Raw genomic sequence first — 19046 nt, 5'->3', positions numbered from 1 at the left:
TACTTTTCGAAACAAGGCATCATACATGCGGATGAGTCTGTTGGGCAAATACACAATATCCTGTTCTTATATTATTAACACAGCTCTTCCTTACAGTGCTATAGTAAGACATTGCCCAAGATATGTAACAGGAAGGAGTGGGAAGCATTGAAAAAAAAAAACAACCTATATTTTTCCATTCCATAAACAAATAGCTTGTTTTTCTTAAATCAGAAGTTTAGAGTTTTTGCAGCACCATCTAGTGTGACCAAGGAGGTTTTACTGAACTTTGCAGTAACTCTCATCCTTCCCTCTTGTGTTTCTTTTAAAACCCAATGATCTCCTTACTGGCTATTGGCTGAAAATCTTTGAGGCCAACAGACTGTTGAAACATGGCACACAATATTCCTTTTCACATTCCTTTCTTTACCTCATGAAGTCCCACAGCTTCACTAGCTGCCGAGCATTCATCAAGCCTTGATATTAATGAATTGCCTCCTAGCTAGTGAACAATGCCTCTGATCTGTACCTTGTTTTGAAAGAATGCATGCTGCTAGCACAGCACAGATGCATGTTTTATGGAGTATGAAAGATGATGCTCTCAGATGTGGGCTGCCTGTCATCATTGCTTCCAGGAAGTGTTACAGATGTTGTTTTCTATAAGAGAACACCTATGCATTCAGCTCTGTACCAAACACATGCAAGGCTCTGTATGTGAAACAGACTGAAAGACACGGCTGGCAAACAAAACTGTCTGATTCCTAGTCTGGTAAGATGATGCTCATTTTCTCCCTCTCTTTTGAAAGTTTCCCTCTGCCTAAATAGGATTTAAACCACTATGCTTTCTACATCTACTCATCCCTGTCTAAAAGATCCTGATGTGGTGGTGAGTCTACACATATAGCTCAATGTGGGGCCCCTCACTACCCCATGAAAGACATGGAGGCCCTGGAGTGTATTTAGAGAAGGACAGGAAAGCTGTGAGGGGTCTGGAGCACAAGTCTTATGGGGAGCAGCTGAGGGAACTGAGACTGTTCAGTCAGGAGAAGAGAAGGCTTATGGGAGTCCTTATCACTCTCTACAACTACCTAAAAGGAAGCTGTGTCGAGGTAGGGTCAGCTTCTGCTTCCAGATAACAGTAATAGGATGAGAGAGAATGGCCTCAAGTTGTGCTAGGGGAGGTTCAGGTTGCATATCTGGAAGAATTTCTCCTCGGAAAGAGTAGTGAGGCAGTGGCACAGGCTGCCCAGGGATACAGTGGAGTCACCATCCCTGGAGGTGTTCAAGAAACACGTAGATACTGCACATGGTTAGTGGGCATGGTGGGTACGTGATGATGATTGAACTGGATGATCTCAGTGGTCTTTTCCAACCTTAACGCTTTCATGATTCTATGATGTGTGGATTCAAATGATTTCAAAAAGAATTTCCAGTATGACTACTTAAAATAATGCTTTTGCTCAATAATTAAACTAATACTCCTTTCAGAAATTTCCTTCTGAATGCTTTCATGTCACCAAGAGTTGCATAGCACTGATACAACAAACGATAAAACAATTCTCCTATCTCTAACTGCACATAAGCAAAAACATAATAGCTTTATAGCAGTGATTTATTTGATTGTTAGAAAAGATGATCCCACTGTAGGAAGACAGAAACAAAATTACATAACTCACTATATGAAAACTATGCTATCTTCTTATCTATTTCTGGTACAAAAATAGTCATAAATCTGCAGTCTTTCTTTTGTCATTTGAACAAAGAGAAGTTTGTCCTCCACTTTTAGATGGCACTGCTCTTGTGTCTTCCCTGTTAAACTGCTGCAATCTGGAGTGCAAATCATTGCTGGTTTATATTTAAGTAACTTTCTTTTCCTCAGTAATTTCTTATATGGAATTTCTCTCAAATAACTGTTTTGCATAAGGACAGTTCACGAAGTGCAAGGAGAGGAAAAGACTCTAAGACACAGCTCAGAGGAGATGAAGTATATATTGTCATTCATATAGCTATTCACATAGCACAGGTAGACCCAGAGAGTCTTATCTCTCATCTCCTAAGGGAAGAATCCAAAGCAGTGTAGCCATAACTCTGAAAAAGGCCTGCCAGAAATACCTGTTTCAAAGATATCATAGAATCATAGAATCAGAGAATCAGAGAATAATTATTAAGGTTGGAAAAGACCTCTTAGATCATCTACTCCAACTGTCCACCAACCACTGCCCACTAAATCATATTCCTAAGTACTACATCTACCCCTTCTTTAAACATCTCCAGAGATGGTGACTTCTCCACCTCCCTGGGCAGCCTATGCCAATGCCTCACCACTCTTCCTGAGAATAAATTCTTCCTAATACCCAATGTGAATATGTGTACTCACAAAACTGAAATTTAATTGTGACAAAATTCTGATAATCTTTGTCATGGATTTGACATTTAATCTCTGGGAAAATCATCTGCCAAAAGGCAAAAAATATTATTTTTATTCTAGAAAATAATACCTTATTTTCTTATGATTCTGTGTTCTTGCCTATAAGCATCTTATATTTATTATTATCATTAGATAATCTTTTCTGAAAACATGATTTTTGGGAATGGTGCTACAGAGTCTAAAGTATATTGATAGATATGTGTTAAAATGCAATAAAGATTTTGTATGTGATCAGTATTTATATTAATTGCTGCCACCCAGTGAGCTCATTTGTATGCCTTGGCTCGCCACAGTATAATTTAATACACCATTGTTTGTCTAAATGACTTCATCATCTCCATCTGAAAGGGTGCCATTTATTTTCCTCCATCAGCAACCACTAAAAATGAATGTTTCCAACTACAAGCTGTGGTTGATTTAAAACAAATCGACAAAAAGCTTTCTGTCATATTTGTAGCGTGGGAACAGACTCATGGAAGGTAACATACACTTGAGTTTTGAGCTAACTATATGTGAGATTACCTTCTTCGACATCTGGACTTAGCTGCAAAGTCCAAGGCAAATACTTTGTTTTGTATAAATGATAAATACTCTATTAGAACTATGAAGTTGCTACTCATGCTACATAGAAGGAATTATTTCCTGGAAAATGGTGATATTTCTGAGTCTCATTTCATTTCCACTGGGGTATTTATGTACTTGGAGTTCTGCACGTGACAGAAGATTAAGCCTTGCAACTAGTTTGCAGGCTGTCTTGTTTACCACTGGTCCCAGTAGATGTCACAGGTTCTCATCACACCCCAGGATTTGGCTGTATAACACTGAAGTGAATAAATTGGCTCTTCAAACTGGGCTTCTGTGTTAACAACTTCTACAATCTACGTAAGTGTTATGAATAATGAAATAAGACACTGGTGATGACAACACATTATTGAAGAACTGTTAAGTGCTGCATTATGATTTCATTTTAATGCTATTTCTGGCTGAGAGAGCTTGCATGCCTACGTATGAGGAGGAGGAGGGAGTGAAAGCGAGCTGCTTGGTATTCTTCTTGTTGACCTATATTTTTAATCTAGCTACTTGTTTAATTTAGAGCATTCTACATTCAGGAGAACTGGCCATTTGGGAGGCTTACATTACCCTTAATTTCTGTGCACTCAGAGGTTTTGTTGGATGAGATTGCAATACAACTAGATGCAAAGTGTGAAGAAAAAAGGGGGGAAAATGCTTATTCCTTGTCTACACAGACTTAACTTGTAATCCTGCAAACCAAGACTGTCTATCACTGTAATTGATACAGGTGAGGGGGCAAAACACAGCTGAGGGCAGGGATAAGAACAGAGAGTCTTGGCTCAAAACCAGGATAAACTATACCTAGAACTAAATTATCTTCCTTCTTTGCCCTAAGGTTAAGAAAAAAAAAAAAACAAAAAAAAAAAAAAAAAAAACCAAAAAAACCCAAACAGTTGAGAAAGAAATGTGCTTTCATGTCTAGTTCCTGCAGAGATTCAGGTTGTGCATCAGCCCTCCAAACAGTGCTTCTGTGCCAAAATCACTGTCCCTTTTGCTGACCTGAGAGTAAGCGCTGCAATGTGCTCTGCAGGAAGAAAAAAAAAAAAAAAAAAAGGTGAGAGAATTTTGGCCTCTGTGCTTTACAGATCCTAAATAAATCTACTGCAACAAATCCAGAGTATCTGGAAGTTGAAGTGGAGGAATATATTACATCCTTATACAATATTGCTGGTGCTCAAGCACAGCATGGGCACAGATGCAGGGGAAAAGATTTATTCCAGCAATGACAATGGAACCACTTCTGTAACCAAAGATACTGGGAATGAAATCACCTTTATTGCTCTTCAAAAGTTTTTAAAAAAAAAAAGCAAAACACCAAAAACCTTTTTCTTTCCGCCTGTAAAGACATTCACCTTTGATGCAACAGCAAACGACCAATAAATCACACGGTAAATGCAATTTCCTCCCACATTTTTAATAACTCTTCATTCCCTGCATGAACCTTGGGTAGAGGAAAAACAAAAATTCTCTAGAGCTTACTCTTTGGAAGTGTTACAGTATTGATTTCTCACAGAAGGTCACAGATCCAGCTTGTGGTTTTTTCATCTATTCCCCAAACAAGATATAAGACCAAAGCTGCACTTCCTAGGAAGATCAGACCAGATCTTAAAAATGACCAAAAAATGGAAAAACTGAAGCAAAACAGTAGGGTTTCTTAATTTCCTAAAACACTGGAAGATATTAAGATGTAATAAGAAATTTTTGAGAATCTCAGACTTACTTCATCATCATAAAAACGGATCCTCTATTCATCTTCATTCCAGACTGCTGGACTAAACACTGATATGTATGAATCTGACAATTAGTTTTTGTTTTTGTTTTTTTTTTCTTATTTCTCAATAGTTTAATTTCATCAAAAAAAAAAAAACAAAAAACAACAAAAACAAACAAAACAAAACAAAAAAAAACCCTCTGAGTTAATAGTGGAACTCTTTCTTCCAAGAAATAAATAATGTGAAGATTCACAATTATACACATTGTGAGAAAACATGTAAGAATTTGTTTGTTAGTACCTGGTGTAAAAAAACTAAGGATACTGATAACACAGCTCTCCACATTTACAACTATCTCTCATTCAGTAAAGTGAAATAAAGTTCAATCATTTTAGCCCTTTTTGTCTTCCTCATCTGAACAAGGCAAAACTATCTCAGAAAGATACAGACATCTTGACTTACCTGTTGACGCTTGAGTTGAACTATGTAAGCTGTCAGGAGGCTGTGTTTCCCAAAGGGTTAAAAAAGGTCATGTTCTGTTCTGATAATATTCTCTATTTCTGTTTTTTTTTTCACAGCTCCATTCAATCCTCCCAATGCCGCAGACAGCACAGTCAAGTTTGATGCCTACGGAGATGGGATAGGTCGTTACAATGTGTTTAATTTCCAATACACTGGAGACAGATATTCCTACGTGAAGGTTGGTCACTGGGCAGAAACCCTGTCACTTGAGGTAGATTCCATCCACTGGTCGAAGAGCTCTGTCCCTGTCTCCCAGTGCAGTGACCCCTGTGCTCCTAACGAGATGAAGAATATGCAACCAGGAGATGTCTGCTGTTGGATTTGTATTCCCTGTGAAACATACGAGTACCTGGCTGATGAATTTACTTGTGCAGACTGTGGGCCAGGAAAATGGCCTACAGCTGACCTGACTGGCTGCTATGACCTACCAGAAGACTACATCAAGTGGGAAGATGCTTGGGCAATAGGTCCTGTTACCATTGCATGCCTGGGCTTTATTTGTACTTTTTTGGTCATTGCAGTGTTTATCAAGCACAACAATACTCCCCTAGTTAAAGCCTCTGGCCGTGAACTATGCTACATATTGCTCTTTGGGGTCTTCCTCTCTTACAGCATGACATTCTTCTTCATAGCCAAGCCTTCTCCAGCTATCTGCACCCTGCGTCGTTTGGGGCTAGGAAGTTCCTTTGCCGTCTGCTATTCTGCCCTCCTGACAAAAACAAACTGCATAGCTAGAATATTTGATGGCGTAAAGAATGGTGCTCAAAGGCCTAAGTTCATCAGCCCCAGCTCTCAGGTCTTCATATGCCTGAGTCTCATTTTGGTACAGATTGTGATGGTGTCCGTGTGGCTCATCTTGGAGGCCCCTGGCACCAGGAGGTACACTCTTCCTGAGAAGAGAGAGACTGTCATATTGAAATGCAATGTTAAAGATTCCAGTATGTTAATCTCCTTAACATATGATGTAATCCTCGTAGTCTTATGTACTGTGTATGCCTTCAAAACAAGGAAATGCCCAGAGAACTTCAACGAGGCCAAGTTTATCGGTTTCACAATGTACACAACGTGCATCATTTGGCTGGCCTTTCTCCCCATATTTTATGTGACATCCAGTGACTACAGAGTAAGTCTTTGGATATATGTTTCCATAAATCATGTGCATCACTTTAAAGAACCCTGTCATCATTCACTTAAATGCTTCTCTCACTTCCTTTGCCACTTGGATCCCTCACAAACTGTTTCGGTATTAATGTCCAACTAAGCATATTACCAAATTTTAGTTTATTTCTAAGAAAGATGTTCTCAGTTTGAACTGTGAATGTATAGCTGGAGGCATAATGGATTAGTACTTGTCAACCTCACTGTGATAGAGGCAAAGCACATAGATCAAGAACATCAGTCTTAGTACTGACCCCAATGGGAAACCAGTCATCAGTGATCTACATCCAGACATTTATGTATTGATCATTTCTCTCTGGATATAGTCTTGCAGCCAGTTACTCATATATCCATCCATCCACATCCACCCAGTCCACCCACCAAATCCATATTATCCCAAGTTAGAGATAAAAATATTATGGTGTACTGTGTTAAAGACTTTACTGAATTCCAGATAGATAAATGATATTAGTGGCTCTTCCATTAATGCAGTTTTGCCATCATAGAAGGCCACCAGGTTGTTCAGGTGGGACCAGCCCTTGCTGAAGCCATGCTGCTTGTCTTGTATCACCTCTGTCTCTTCCACATGCTCTAGCATAGCTTCCAGGAGAGTCTGCTCTGTGATCTTCCCCAGGACAGAGGTATATTCACACTAGTACATCAGTATGTGGAACTATAGTCCTAACAAAAATGTAGATCATGAGCATACATGAGTCTCAGAGTTATTTGGAGGAGGTAGGCCTTAAAAACTGAAGAAATTAGTCTCCTGGTTTTGTTTTGTGTTTTTTTTCTTTCCGACAGATGTTATGCTTTCATATAGAACAATCTATTCTCTCCTTTTTGTAGAAGTACATCACTGAGCAGAAAATACTGGTCAACATTAGTAAATAATCTTAAAAATATTAAATTGTTTTAATTGTCACATAATTTTGGAAAGATTCAGATTAAATAAAATTGTACTTCTGGACCAAAGAAAATTATCTCACAAAAAGACTCTGATCTACTCAACTGGAAATCTCACAGTTGTTATGATGTAAGTTGGCCCTTACAGTAAATTGTACCGAATTAGTTCAACTTTCTGCCCAGAAAAAAATTATATGGTGGTATTATCAGCAGTAGTATGCATAAGACATAGCATGGAAAACTGGACATCTAATACCACTTAACATGCTTCTAGTGTGACCACCCTGGACCAGTTTTCTCAGCAAAGGAAAGGTTCTGAAAACCTTGAGAAAACAAGGATAGATCACAAATGACACAGTAAGACATGCAGAGTGACAGTAAAAGAGCTAAATATATTTAGTCTAGACAAGTGCAAACCCAAGGAGACATGATCACAGACTACAAATAATTCCAAGGCAATGAAAAGAAAAGAATTATTCAGTCTCAGGAGAAGTTAGAATGGCGAGTAATGGCTTGAAGCTAATGAAGGAAAAGCTTAAGGTAGGCACTGGGGAAAAATTCCTGACACTCAAAGTAATCAGGAAGCCATACACAAAGGAGGGTGATATTGGTTCATACTGTCACGCCACTGGGCAGCGCAGGCAATAATGGCCAAGAGGGACATGACTTGATTGCTCAAGTAACATTTTAAGCCTCATCTCCTGTGGGAGATTTTCAGGAGCACCTGTGAGCATTTAATTTGAATAAAAAGTTCCATATAAGCCGATTTAAGTTCTATTCAGTGGACAGAAAAAGATTTTGACATTTTTTTTTGACACTCTCATAACATGTTAGCAAGTTTTTGAAAATCCCATCATATATGTCTACACTTTTGGTGTTCTTTTGAAAAGCCTATATTTAGTTTCCATGCAGTGTCACACGAAAATGTGTCATGATGTCACTGTGACATCAACTTGTGCCATCCTCATGTATTCCAACACTGGTGGCATCACTAATGACCTATCTTAGAAACATAAAAGTAGCAATGAAAAAAAAAAAAGTGCTGATTGGCTTGAGATTTTATTATTAGGGGGCTTATTTCTAGGATTGGAGAGGAGAGGAGAGGAGAGGAGAGGAGAGGAGAGGAGAGGAGAGGAGAGGAGAGGAGAGGAGAGGAGAGGAGAGGAGAGGAGAGGAGAGGAGAGGAGAGGAGAGGAGAGGAGAGGAGAGGAGAGGAGAGGAGAGGAGAGGAGAGGAGAGGAGAGGAGAGGAGAGGAGAGGAGAGGGAAAAGGAAGTGAAAAGGAAAGAAAAAAGAAAAGGAAAGGGAAAGGAAAGATGGAAAATGAGACCTCCTGGAAATGTATACAGCATAGTATTCATCCCTACCAATCATGATGCAGAAATTTGGCAATTCAGTCATGAAGTCAGCTGTAGGATTTTTCTACCCACATCTTTCCATAGGCCCCAGTGTCGGAAGGTTACTTCTGTGGATTGTCTAACTCAGCTTTGCTTTAGGCAGTGCTAATTGCAGAAGATTCTCAAGACTGTGTCTTGTGGGGTGTTTAATATTTCCAAGGATGAAGACTCCACAGTCTCTCTGGGGAATTTGTACCAGCATGACTATCTGCATGGTTTCCTTATAGTTAAACAATATCCTGTGTACTATTTTCTGCCAGTGTCCTGTCACTGGGCTCTAGCGGGAAGGGTCTGGCTCCCTCTTCCTTTCTCCCACCACAAGGTACATGTACACACTGATAAGATCCATTTTGGCCTTCTATTCTCTGCCCTGAGCAAGCCCATTTCTTTCAGACTCTCCTCACATGACATTGTCTCCAGACCTTTCATCATCTTTATGTCCTTTGCATAGAGTCATGGAATCATTAAGATTGGAAAGACCACTAGGATCATCTAGTCCAACCATCAACCCATTATCAACATGTCCACTAAATCACGTCACTCAGTGTGACACCTATCTTATTCTTGAACACGCTCAGGGACAGTGACTCCACCACCATCTTGGGCAGCCTATTTCAGTACTTCACCACTCTTTTTGAGAACAAATTCTTCCTAATATCCAACCTGAACCTCCCCTAGCACAACTTGTGGCCATTCCCTCTCATCCTATCAGCAGTTACACAGGAGAGGAGGCTGAACCCCACTTCACCACTACCACCTTTCAGGTAAAGAGCTATAAGGTCTCCCCTGAGCCTCCTCCAGACTGAACAGTCCCAATTCCCTCAGTCATTCCCAATAAGACTTCTGCTTCATTGCCCTTCTCTAGTCACACTCCAGGACCTCAATATCTTTCTTGTAGTGAAAAGCACAAAACTGAAAGATTATCTAAAATGAATATGGACAAATAGTCCAGTCAATCTTCAGTTCACCTTTATCATACACTTATCTTATTCTTACTTCATCAGCTTGTCAACAGGGAAGTTATGGGTGATGGTGTCAAATATCAGCTACTCTCACATCATCCACAGTGCCAGTTATTTCCCCCTGGAAGGCAATCAGGTTGATGAAGTACATTAGCCTCCTGCAGCAATCCTTTTCCCAGCAGCAGCAAAGCAACCTGATGTTCCTCTGAGACTCCCCTTGAGTCCTCCAGTGATCTGAGAACTAGTTCCCAGACAGTCTAGATCTTGAAGCAGAGCCCAGAAACTGCTGTGTTTGGTAGCTGTATCTCTTAGTTACACTGTCAAAAATTTAAATCAGAGCTTCTAGATAATACAGACATCTCTGATACTATTAATTTTCACACAGAGGTCCGCACTGATTTCACTGAGGAGTTCTTCAGAATCAAAGACAAAATGAAACCTGTTGTGACTAAATAAGCAGCTCTAACATCTAGCACATTTAAGGGACTTTTTTTTTTTTTTTTTTTTTTTCACTCGATCACCCCAAAAAATGCAGAAAACATGGAAAAAATCTGGGTGTTAAACTGGTCATAGCAAAATCAGGCATCCACCTTTGGTAAAGAGTGATCACCAGTTACATGATCACCTTAATTATACTTAGTGTTGACAAAGCACTTGGCACTCAATGGATATGTAAAGAAACAAAGTCCATTTCTTATTCTTGTTTTCATTTTGCAATAACTATTTCTGACAAGGAGATGTGAGGAGCATTTCCATGGAAGAAGGCTGATCTCCAAGGAGTGCAGGAGTGCATCTAAGGCAAAACGAGTCATGGATGTATGATCATTTCAATTAAGCAGTAGAGTTTAAGGCAGTTTAATTCAACATCTTAATTAAGGAACCTGCCTTGAAGAATATAAACTGAAAATGAGCCAGTAAACTGGTGCCTAGTTATTTGAGTGAACAAAGAGGAAGATAGATTGACATCAAAGCTGCACTAACAAATTGCCCAAGGCAGTGAATCCAAAATCCTGTACCTTCCAAACAATTCATTTCCCAGTCCTTCTATCTCAAAGTCAGGGCCCTTTTCATGGTCAATCTGACAAATGTCACCAGCTGCTGTATTTACTCAAAATCACACCTATGCCTCAGCAAGAGATTGCTAAAGTTCTCTGATTAAAGTTGAAGCTGGAGGCTAAACTTGTTTTCAAATGGAAGCTTTAAGGCATTAATTGTAATGTAAAGCACACTACATGCAGCCAGGTTTCCACTGTAGCCAGCTTTGCTCAGTTGCTGCATTACAGAGGACTTCTTTACCAATATAGGAATCAAGTGTACGAGGGTGAGAGAAACAGAGCATTCTCACTCCTGTGCTAAACTGAGGGAGATCGTGTTCAGTCAAGTATCCGTTGACAACACCAAGTTGAGTGGTGCAGTTGATGTGTCAGGAGGACAGGATGCCATCCAGAAGGACACTGACAAACTTGAAAGGTGAGACAGTGTAAACCCAATGAAGTTTAAGGAGGCCAAGTGCAAGGCTGCATCTGGATTGGGACAATCCCAGGTATGCATACAGGCTGGGAGAATGACCTCTTGAGAGAAGCCCTGTTGAGAAGGGCTTAGGGATCCTGGTAGATGAAAAACTTAATGTTAGCCATCAGTGTGCTTTTGCAGCCAAGAAGGCAAACAGTATCCTGGGCTGCATCAAAAGAGAGGCGACCAGCAGGGAGAGGGAGGGGACTGTCCCTCTCTTCTCTGCGCTTATAAGGCTCCGTCTGGAACACTGCATCCACTGAGGCCCCCAGCTCAGAAAAGGTGTGGAGCTTTTGGAGAGGATCTAGAGAAAGGCCATGAAGATGATCAGAGCTGGAACACCTCTCCTATTAAGAAAGGTCAGAGAGTGATCAGGCGCTGGAATAGCCTGCCCAGGGAGGTGGTGGAGTCACCATCCCTGGCAGTGTTCAAGAGGCGTCTGGATGAGGAGTTACAAGAGATGGTTTAGTGGTTTGCTGTAGCTATGGTAATGGGAGAATGGTTGGACTAGATGATCTTGCAGGTCCTTACCAACCTTGTGATTCTATGATAAGGTTGGGGGAGCTGGGCTTGCTTAGGTTGGAGAAGAGATGGCTTTAGGGAGACCTCGTTATGGCCTTCCAATACTTTTGACATGAATAGATAATAATAGAACAAGGCGGAATGGCTTTAAATCAAAGGAAGGAAGATTTAGATTAGATGTCGGGGAAATTTTTCACTCACAGGGTGGTGACGTGCTGGAATAGGCTGCACACAGATGTTGTGGATGTCCCATCCCTGGAAGTGTTCAAGGTTGGATGGGATCTTGGGCAGCCTGATCTCATGCTTGATCAGTCAGCAACCCTGCCCATGGCAGGGGGGTTGGAAATAGATTATCTTTGAGGTCCCTTCCAACCCAAGCCATTCTATGATTTTATGGTTCTATGATACGCAGAGAAACGAAGTACCATCAACATAACACATCTGTCATATTACCACATGGAAGGTAGGAATGAGACAGATGTTCAAGCCCACTTGCGTCAGCAGCCCAGGATTGTGGTTCCTACTGTTATATTATGATGCTTCTGACATTCTGAATTTCAGAGATTCCATACCAAACACACAGCACTTTGCACCCGCTCTCTTCCAGGTGCAGACCACCACTATGTGCATCTCCGTGAGTCTGAGCGGCTTCGTGGTGCTGGGCTGCCTCTTCGCACCCAAGGTGCACATCATCCTCTTCCAGCCCCAGAAGAATGTGGTCACTCACAGACTCCATCTCAACAGGTTCAGTGTCAGTGGGACTGGGACCACATACTCCCAGTGTAAGTAGCAAAACTGCTGCCTTGTTATAAGGGTGTGGGGATGCAGTGGATTTGGATTAATAAAGGCAAAGTTTTTTTATTTTTTTTTATTTTTTTATTTTTTTACCAGCAGCAAAAACCCTTTTGTAGGCTGAGCTGATATGGAAGCATGGCTTCATTTGTGACTAGAGGAAAAAAACTCATTCTCCTCCCATGGGAATGAGTTCAGAGCCTTCTCTGAAGCTCATTTAAACCAGCAGAAAGCTTGCAGCGGGCTCCAGCCTGTTCAGCACAAAGCAAGGATGACTCGCCACTTGCTGTCACTCTGACAGCAGCACAGCAACAGATTGCTCTGGAGTACTCCTGTCAAAGTGACACACTGGAAGGACCTGGGCCAAAATGCAGCTCTATCTCAATGCCAGTTATGAAGAAAAAGCTCAGTTCTACAGCAAACACACACAGAGAATGCTAGAAACCATTTCTGCATGCAGAGTGTGAGCAATACTCTTTGTAAGAGCCACAGCAGGGAGGACGCAGTGCTGTGTGGCAAGCACAGCTCACCTGCTCTGCCTTCTCTGCATTGTTATTCTCTTCATCCCAAGCACAATCACATCTGTGATTTTGTTAGGTGGCTGCTGCTCATCTTCTGGGTGAGCTGCTCAGAGATTTTTTTTTTTCCTTTTTTAATTAAAAGGAGAAAAAAAAAATAGGTCACCTGTAGAGTTTTGTTTGTTAAGCTTAACCAAGCAATGATGGGAGCACACAGCATCTTGTTCACAGAGTTCTGCCAACAGCATCTAACCTGGAAGCTAATTGAAAAGCACAACACAGGTAGAGAGAGGCGAGGAATACAAAAGAGAGAAAAAGGGAGCTGTGGAGCACACACCAGAAACCAAAATTTTTTGCTATTTTGGAACACTTAGTTGAAGATAAATGAGTGTCCAAAGTGAAGAGCACTCCCAAAGGGACTGTGTTTCCAATATCTATGGTTTCTGAACAACTTTAAGAAGTTTGTCCCTTGGACAAAATAAGCCTCATGTGATTAATTTGTCCCCTGTGAATTATGTGAAGGTAGTCTTTCCACATTTTTTATTTTATTTTTTTTTTAATTTCTTCTTACTATTAAATCAGCTAACTCAGAAACCATTTTGATTCATTGATACTTTTATAAAGGACTGGATTTTTTTTATTATAATGTCTGTATGATATACACATTGAGTGTGTGCCTGTATGCAACTGAAATACATCCTCAGTGTGCACCTTTTGATTAAAAGTCTACCTCTTCAAATTTATGAATGTCTTTAAGACATTAAGGGAAGCACAGAAATCAAGCCTTACAGCCTCCTGCAACTTACTTCATTGTTCAGAAAAGTGGCCTCAGTCATTTACTTTTCCTGCTTACACCAAAGTGAATATGCTGATCCCTGGGAACTTTCTGGACCACTATGAGATGCAGAAAGGACATAGAAGAGAGACAGAAAGTCCCATATTGTACAATGGAACAAAAGCACTGTTTCCATTTATGAAGATTATTTAAGGAAAATAACACTGAGAACTCACTGTCTATCACAGCAGCTATATTTTTGAGATGGAAAACCTTCCCTCACGCCCTTCCATTTATTTGTAAACTATTTGCATCTTCTTCTTGCTAAACTGTTTGGTTATTCATAAGTCTCTGAAAGGATTGACAACCAAATTGATTCTAATCCATATCATGGCCTTCTCCATGCCTGCTATAAGCTCACTTCTATCAGCACACAGTTCACTATGTGGCACATTCCCTCAGTGGCAGCAGGACTAGGAGAGAATATGAATAACCATACTGCATCTATTAAAAAAAAAAAATAATAAAAGGAATCGAAAATATTCCTTTCACTAGTCCCAAGGCTGTCAGCTTGTTTTTCCTTTGATTTCAATGGTGTTTTCATCAGTCACGAAAACTGGACAAGAACTGAGAGAAAAGCAAAAATATCTCACAACACTCTTGGAGATCATTAATTGTAAGATTTAAGTGTGTATCACAATAACATGGAGGGAGGGCCTGATGCTAGTGAGTCACATAAGCCTCAGTGTTGTCCCATTTATTGCTAATTGCACCTCCAAATGTGGTTACCTGAATCCAGCTTCTTGTCCTGCTGCAAGCTCTGAGGAATGCAGTAGAGATGAATACTGCTGAGTGAGGCAACATGATTTAAAAGTACCAAGCTTTGATTACAGAACAGCTGAAGTTTGGACTATAGAAGAAAACAGATCAAAGCTGAAGAGAGGCAGGATATACAAATACTTTGGCAGATGACATTCTTGTATCTATACGTATTTGTTAGGGTCTAAAAATTCACCTTTGGCAGAGTGCTGCTTCACCTACTGAGATCTGGGAAGGTGTGGCCGGAAAGCTCCCAGACAGAGAGGGACCTTGGTTTGCTGATGGACAGTTGGCTGAATATGAGCCAGCAGTGTGCCCAGGTGGCCAAGAGAGCCAATGGCATCCTGGCTTGTATCAGAAATGGTGTGGTGAGCAGGACTAGGGGTAGGAGAAAGCTGCACATAAAAGTTTGAGTCTGCCTGCCTATGTAGGTGTGTATGGCAAAATGGAGCTGAGGTGTCTTCAGGAGGTCCGGCAGTCTTTCAGACTGCTGCTTTACGACACAGAGAGAAACTCAGAGCTGTCCAGTGCCAGTGCTGAACATTGCTGAGCTTTGTAGGAAGAAATCAGAGCTTTTGTTCTGAGAGAACTGAGAGCTGGATTCTCAGTGTGAACACTGCCTCCCAGCACTACAAAAGAGGTAAGTACTGAGGAGGAAGCCTGGGAACTCCAAAGGCAAAGCCACTCACTCCTCACTTACCACCAGATTCCTCTTGTCCAACAGTGGCGTCCTCCTGATCCAGTTCCTGAAATATTGAAGCTATTCATACCCTTCAGTGGGCTGGACTTCAAAGAACCCCTGACGCTAAAAATGTTCTGGGTGTGCAAGTGATGCTCACAGAAGCAAAATGCTTTTGCCCGTAGACATACTACAGAATAACAAGGATTCAAAATAAGTCTCCTAAGTAGTATCGATTTTTCTATTTGCCAGCAGTAAGTGGTAATACAAAGAACAATAATGAAACCTTCAGCTCAATGTAATGCCAGTATATTATCCAGCTGAAAACTGAATGTAGAACCTGATAGTTAATCTTCATAAAATCATAGACCAATATCAGATTTCAGCATGCATATAGGTTGTGAAAGATGAAACTCCATCTACCTAAATCAGGGTAAGAATTCACTCTTGATTCTTCTGCTTACCAGCATTATGCCCTGCCTGGAGTAAAAGGTTAGTCCAGGAGTGCCTCTAAATTTGTCTTGTTACAATAGTTGTATTTTCCATATGAAATATTTATTCAGTCAATGAAAGAAAAAAAAAAATACAAATAGTAACTGATCTGAAGAAATAATGATCAATTTTGAACATGATGCTGAGAGTACTTAGAGAACCAGTTTGCAACAGGAACTGCAGCCAGCACCAGTTTTGGAAGACTGAGCATGCCCTTGTCAGCTGCATAAATTGCTTTTTACAGTGGATGATTGGGTTTACCAAGTCATTGCTTGCTGTGTGTTTTCTTTGATGAAGGCATCACATTTCTCTGGGTCACAGTTATCATTAACCTAATGTGTCTTTCAAAATGCTGCTTTATGGTGCTGTAAGCAGAGATGTCACGGAGTATCGGAAAACACACTGCTGATGCCCAGTGGATAATTTTTACAAAGATGGATAAACTAGCTTGCTTTTAAATTAAAAACCACAAGGCTTTGGCCGACCAGTAACATCTCTTACAGTGAAAACACAAACATGTTCAGAAGCAAACTGTGATATTCAGGTTCAGTCGTCACATCACTGAAGCAATGAAAACTTGTTGAATAAAATATTAGGTGATGAAGATAAGGGTAACAGAACTTGGGCCTACCTATTTGAATCCTGACCCAGAGCTCCCAGAAATCCAGGGGATTATGGCCAAGAAATAAACTGGGATTAGGTGACAGATAATTTTGCTTTAAAATTCAGTTATTTGAATGTTTCATCATTCTGTCCAATATGCACATCATTTTTTTATGTATTTTTATTTAATTAACAATTAGATTAACACACAGTCTTAATGTGCAGAGGTATTATCTCCTGGATTTAAAAATGTATATGTTTTATTTCAGGAATGGCCATTCCAAATACTTGGAAGCCTGTATGATCAGACATTACACTTTCCTGGCAATAATGAATGAAAGACCCAAAGGTTCACTTTTTACCCTGCAAAGGCATCTTTGTACCACTCTAGCTGCATTGGCACACACTAACATGCAAAATACTACTATGTGAGGCCCAGTGGTCCAAAATCCTCCCCAAAATGCGTTTTATTCGGGCACTTCTTAGACAAGCTTACTCATCCCAAGCCCTGTTAACACTCATCAAATAGAATGCAGTTTCCTCCAGGAGGCTGCAGCCTCAGATCTGCATTGACTTGTAGAGGTAAGAGCACACCTCCTCCAGCTCCACTGCTGGTGTCACCTGTACTCACTTTTCCATAGGGCATCTTGGTTGAATTGGGTGACGTGGTTGAGATCATCCAAATTCTAATCCTGTGTGTTGCTGTGACTTTCTGCCCCTCGTGACATCAGTTGATTTTCCCTTCTTTCTCTTTCAGCATCTGCCAGTATGTATGTACCAACGGTCTGCAATGGAAGGGAAGTCCTGGACTCCACCACCTCATCTCTGTGATTGTGACTTGCGGTTCAGTTCTTGAGTTTTTAGACTGTTAGGCAAAATTTTGCACATGTTGTGCACTTTGGAAAACACCAGAAAACAAAAGAAAACAAGAGAAAACAAAAGAAAACTAGTACCTTTTTTTAGAAACAGTGTAATAAATTATTTTTGAGGATTGTACAGTATATAGTGACGTTCTGGAACTTTTTAGACTGATTTTAGCTCTTCTGTTGTTAATGGTCATAAGGGACATGTAAATAACCATGGTTCACAATGTGCATAGTCCTAAAGTAAGGGAGTGATTTGTTGCAAGCACAGTTGCAATGTTAGGTGACTTCTTTCCTACGATATTTTTTGTAGTTCCTTGTTGTAATTAACTTAGACTGCATTTCTATGTTGTATATTACAGTTACCTTACATGTAACAGACTGGTTTTCTCAGCACAAAACAACAGTATTAATGTAAAGGCACCAATAATAAAAAGATAAAAGTTTTTCAGCATGGTTTCATTTTTGTTTCTTCCTCCTTCCATGTCATTATCTCCTTGAGGTTTCCTTTAACACCAGGGTAAAAAGCCTGCATGAATAGTGTGCATGTATACACACACATGTGTATGGGAGTGTGTCTGTGTTACAAAATCCACATCACAAAACAGGTGATTATGATGAATGCTTTGTCAGGGCCACTTATAAAATCCCCTCTCCTTGAAAAAATATAAGCACATTATTAAAGCGTCTCAAGTGCTTCTCTTGTTAATAAAATGCAGGATAATTTCCAAACATGAAAATGTCTAATTGCATCTCAATGAGACACTAGCAACAAAACTTTGATCGCTGGTTCACCCATTTGGCATGATTTAAATCTGTCGTGTACACTGTAGGCTGGTAGCATATAAAAATCAAAGACATTTTAGATTATGTTGGCAAAGAGATAGAAAAAGATGTGTCAGAAAATTAGCCTAGACTGTTTTATACCTCCAGCCAAAACAAAGCTGGTTCCATATCACCAGTGCTGTAAGAGGTAATTGGAGCATCACAGAGACACAGAGGCTAAAAAAGTAACAAAGGAGCAATCCAGGAGACATTTACACCTGTCTCTGGGGTGACCTTTGCATTCAAATCAAACAATTCAGTACACACATAGCGGCCACTCAGACCATTGCAAAATACCTGATTTTATAACTGCTCTCTGAGAGCCACCCTCAGTCTGTTGGAACAATCTGAAATCTTCCATTTTCCCAGTCCAATAAGACATTAAGGAAACAAATATACCTTTGATTAATGTGCCTGGGCATATTTACCTAAAGGCTTGTTCCCGTCGATCTCATTCCTGCTGAGGTCAATAGCAAAATTCTCATTGACTTCAAAGGCAACGCCACTGGGGCTTGAAAGGCAGATACTAGAGATACGTGCTATTGGATGTACACGTTCTCTCTAGCCCAATCTCAGATGTTTTTACACACTTTCTGGAAAGGTGCAAGTTGTTAGGGCTGAACTGCCACAGAAAGCAGTTGTTATTTTGAATGCAAAATATGAAAGACATAGTTAAAATTCCTACACATAGATAGATGAATATTGTTGGTTTTTTTTGCATATCCATGTGTTGACCAGTGAAGATCTTCTGACGTCCACAGTCCCTCAGCTGGTTACACAGGTTCTGCATCACAAAGCTGGTCAGTACCAAAATCTCTGTGAACTGCCCAAACCAGACACTGCACAGCCCACAGAGTCAGTTTCTCTCTCTCCACAAGCTCCACAGTGTCAAATGCTTCTGGCTTGGTTCCTACCTTGATATACAGCACAGGGGTTGTGGTTTGACAAACTGGGAGTCTTGTTTTCTCAATCAAGACCTCTTAAAGCATCTCAGATTGGGCGGTGATGTTCAT

At 40.4% G+C, this 19046-nt stretch overlaps 1 protein-coding gene across 5 annotated transcripts in view; it reads left to right on the top strand.

Annotated features, from left to right (window-relative positions):
- GRM3 (glutamate metabotropic receptor 3) overlaps window positions 1-17659 on the top strand; it is a 104234-nt gene extending 86575 nt beyond the window's left edge. For all 5 annotated transcript variants that reach the window (XM_072329164.1, XM_072329180.1, XM_072329190.1 and 2 more), the window contains exons 4-6: window positions 5271-6337; window positions 12275-12449; window positions 17103-17659. In XM_072329164.1, coding sequence (XP_072185265.1) covers window positions 5271-6337; window positions 12275-12449; window positions 17103-17176 — 1316 coding nt within the window. In that variant the 3' untranslated portion in view covers window positions 17177-17659. The remainder of the gene's footprint in view (window positions 1-5270; window positions 6338-12274; window positions 12450-17102) is intronic.
- The last annotated feature ends 1387 nt before the right edge of the window (window positions 17660-19046 follow it).

The sequence above is a fragment of the Excalfactoria chinensis genome, chromosome 1 (assembly GCF_039878825.1).
Source record: "Excalfactoria chinensis isolate bCotChi1 chromosome 1, bCotChi1.hap2, whole genome shotgun sequence".
NCBI lineage: Eukaryota > Metazoa > Chordata > Aves > Galliformes > Phasianidae > Excalfactoria > Excalfactoria chinensis.
Note: the sequence above shows the minus strand (reverse complement) of the source record. Positions and strands in the feature narration are given on the sequence as shown.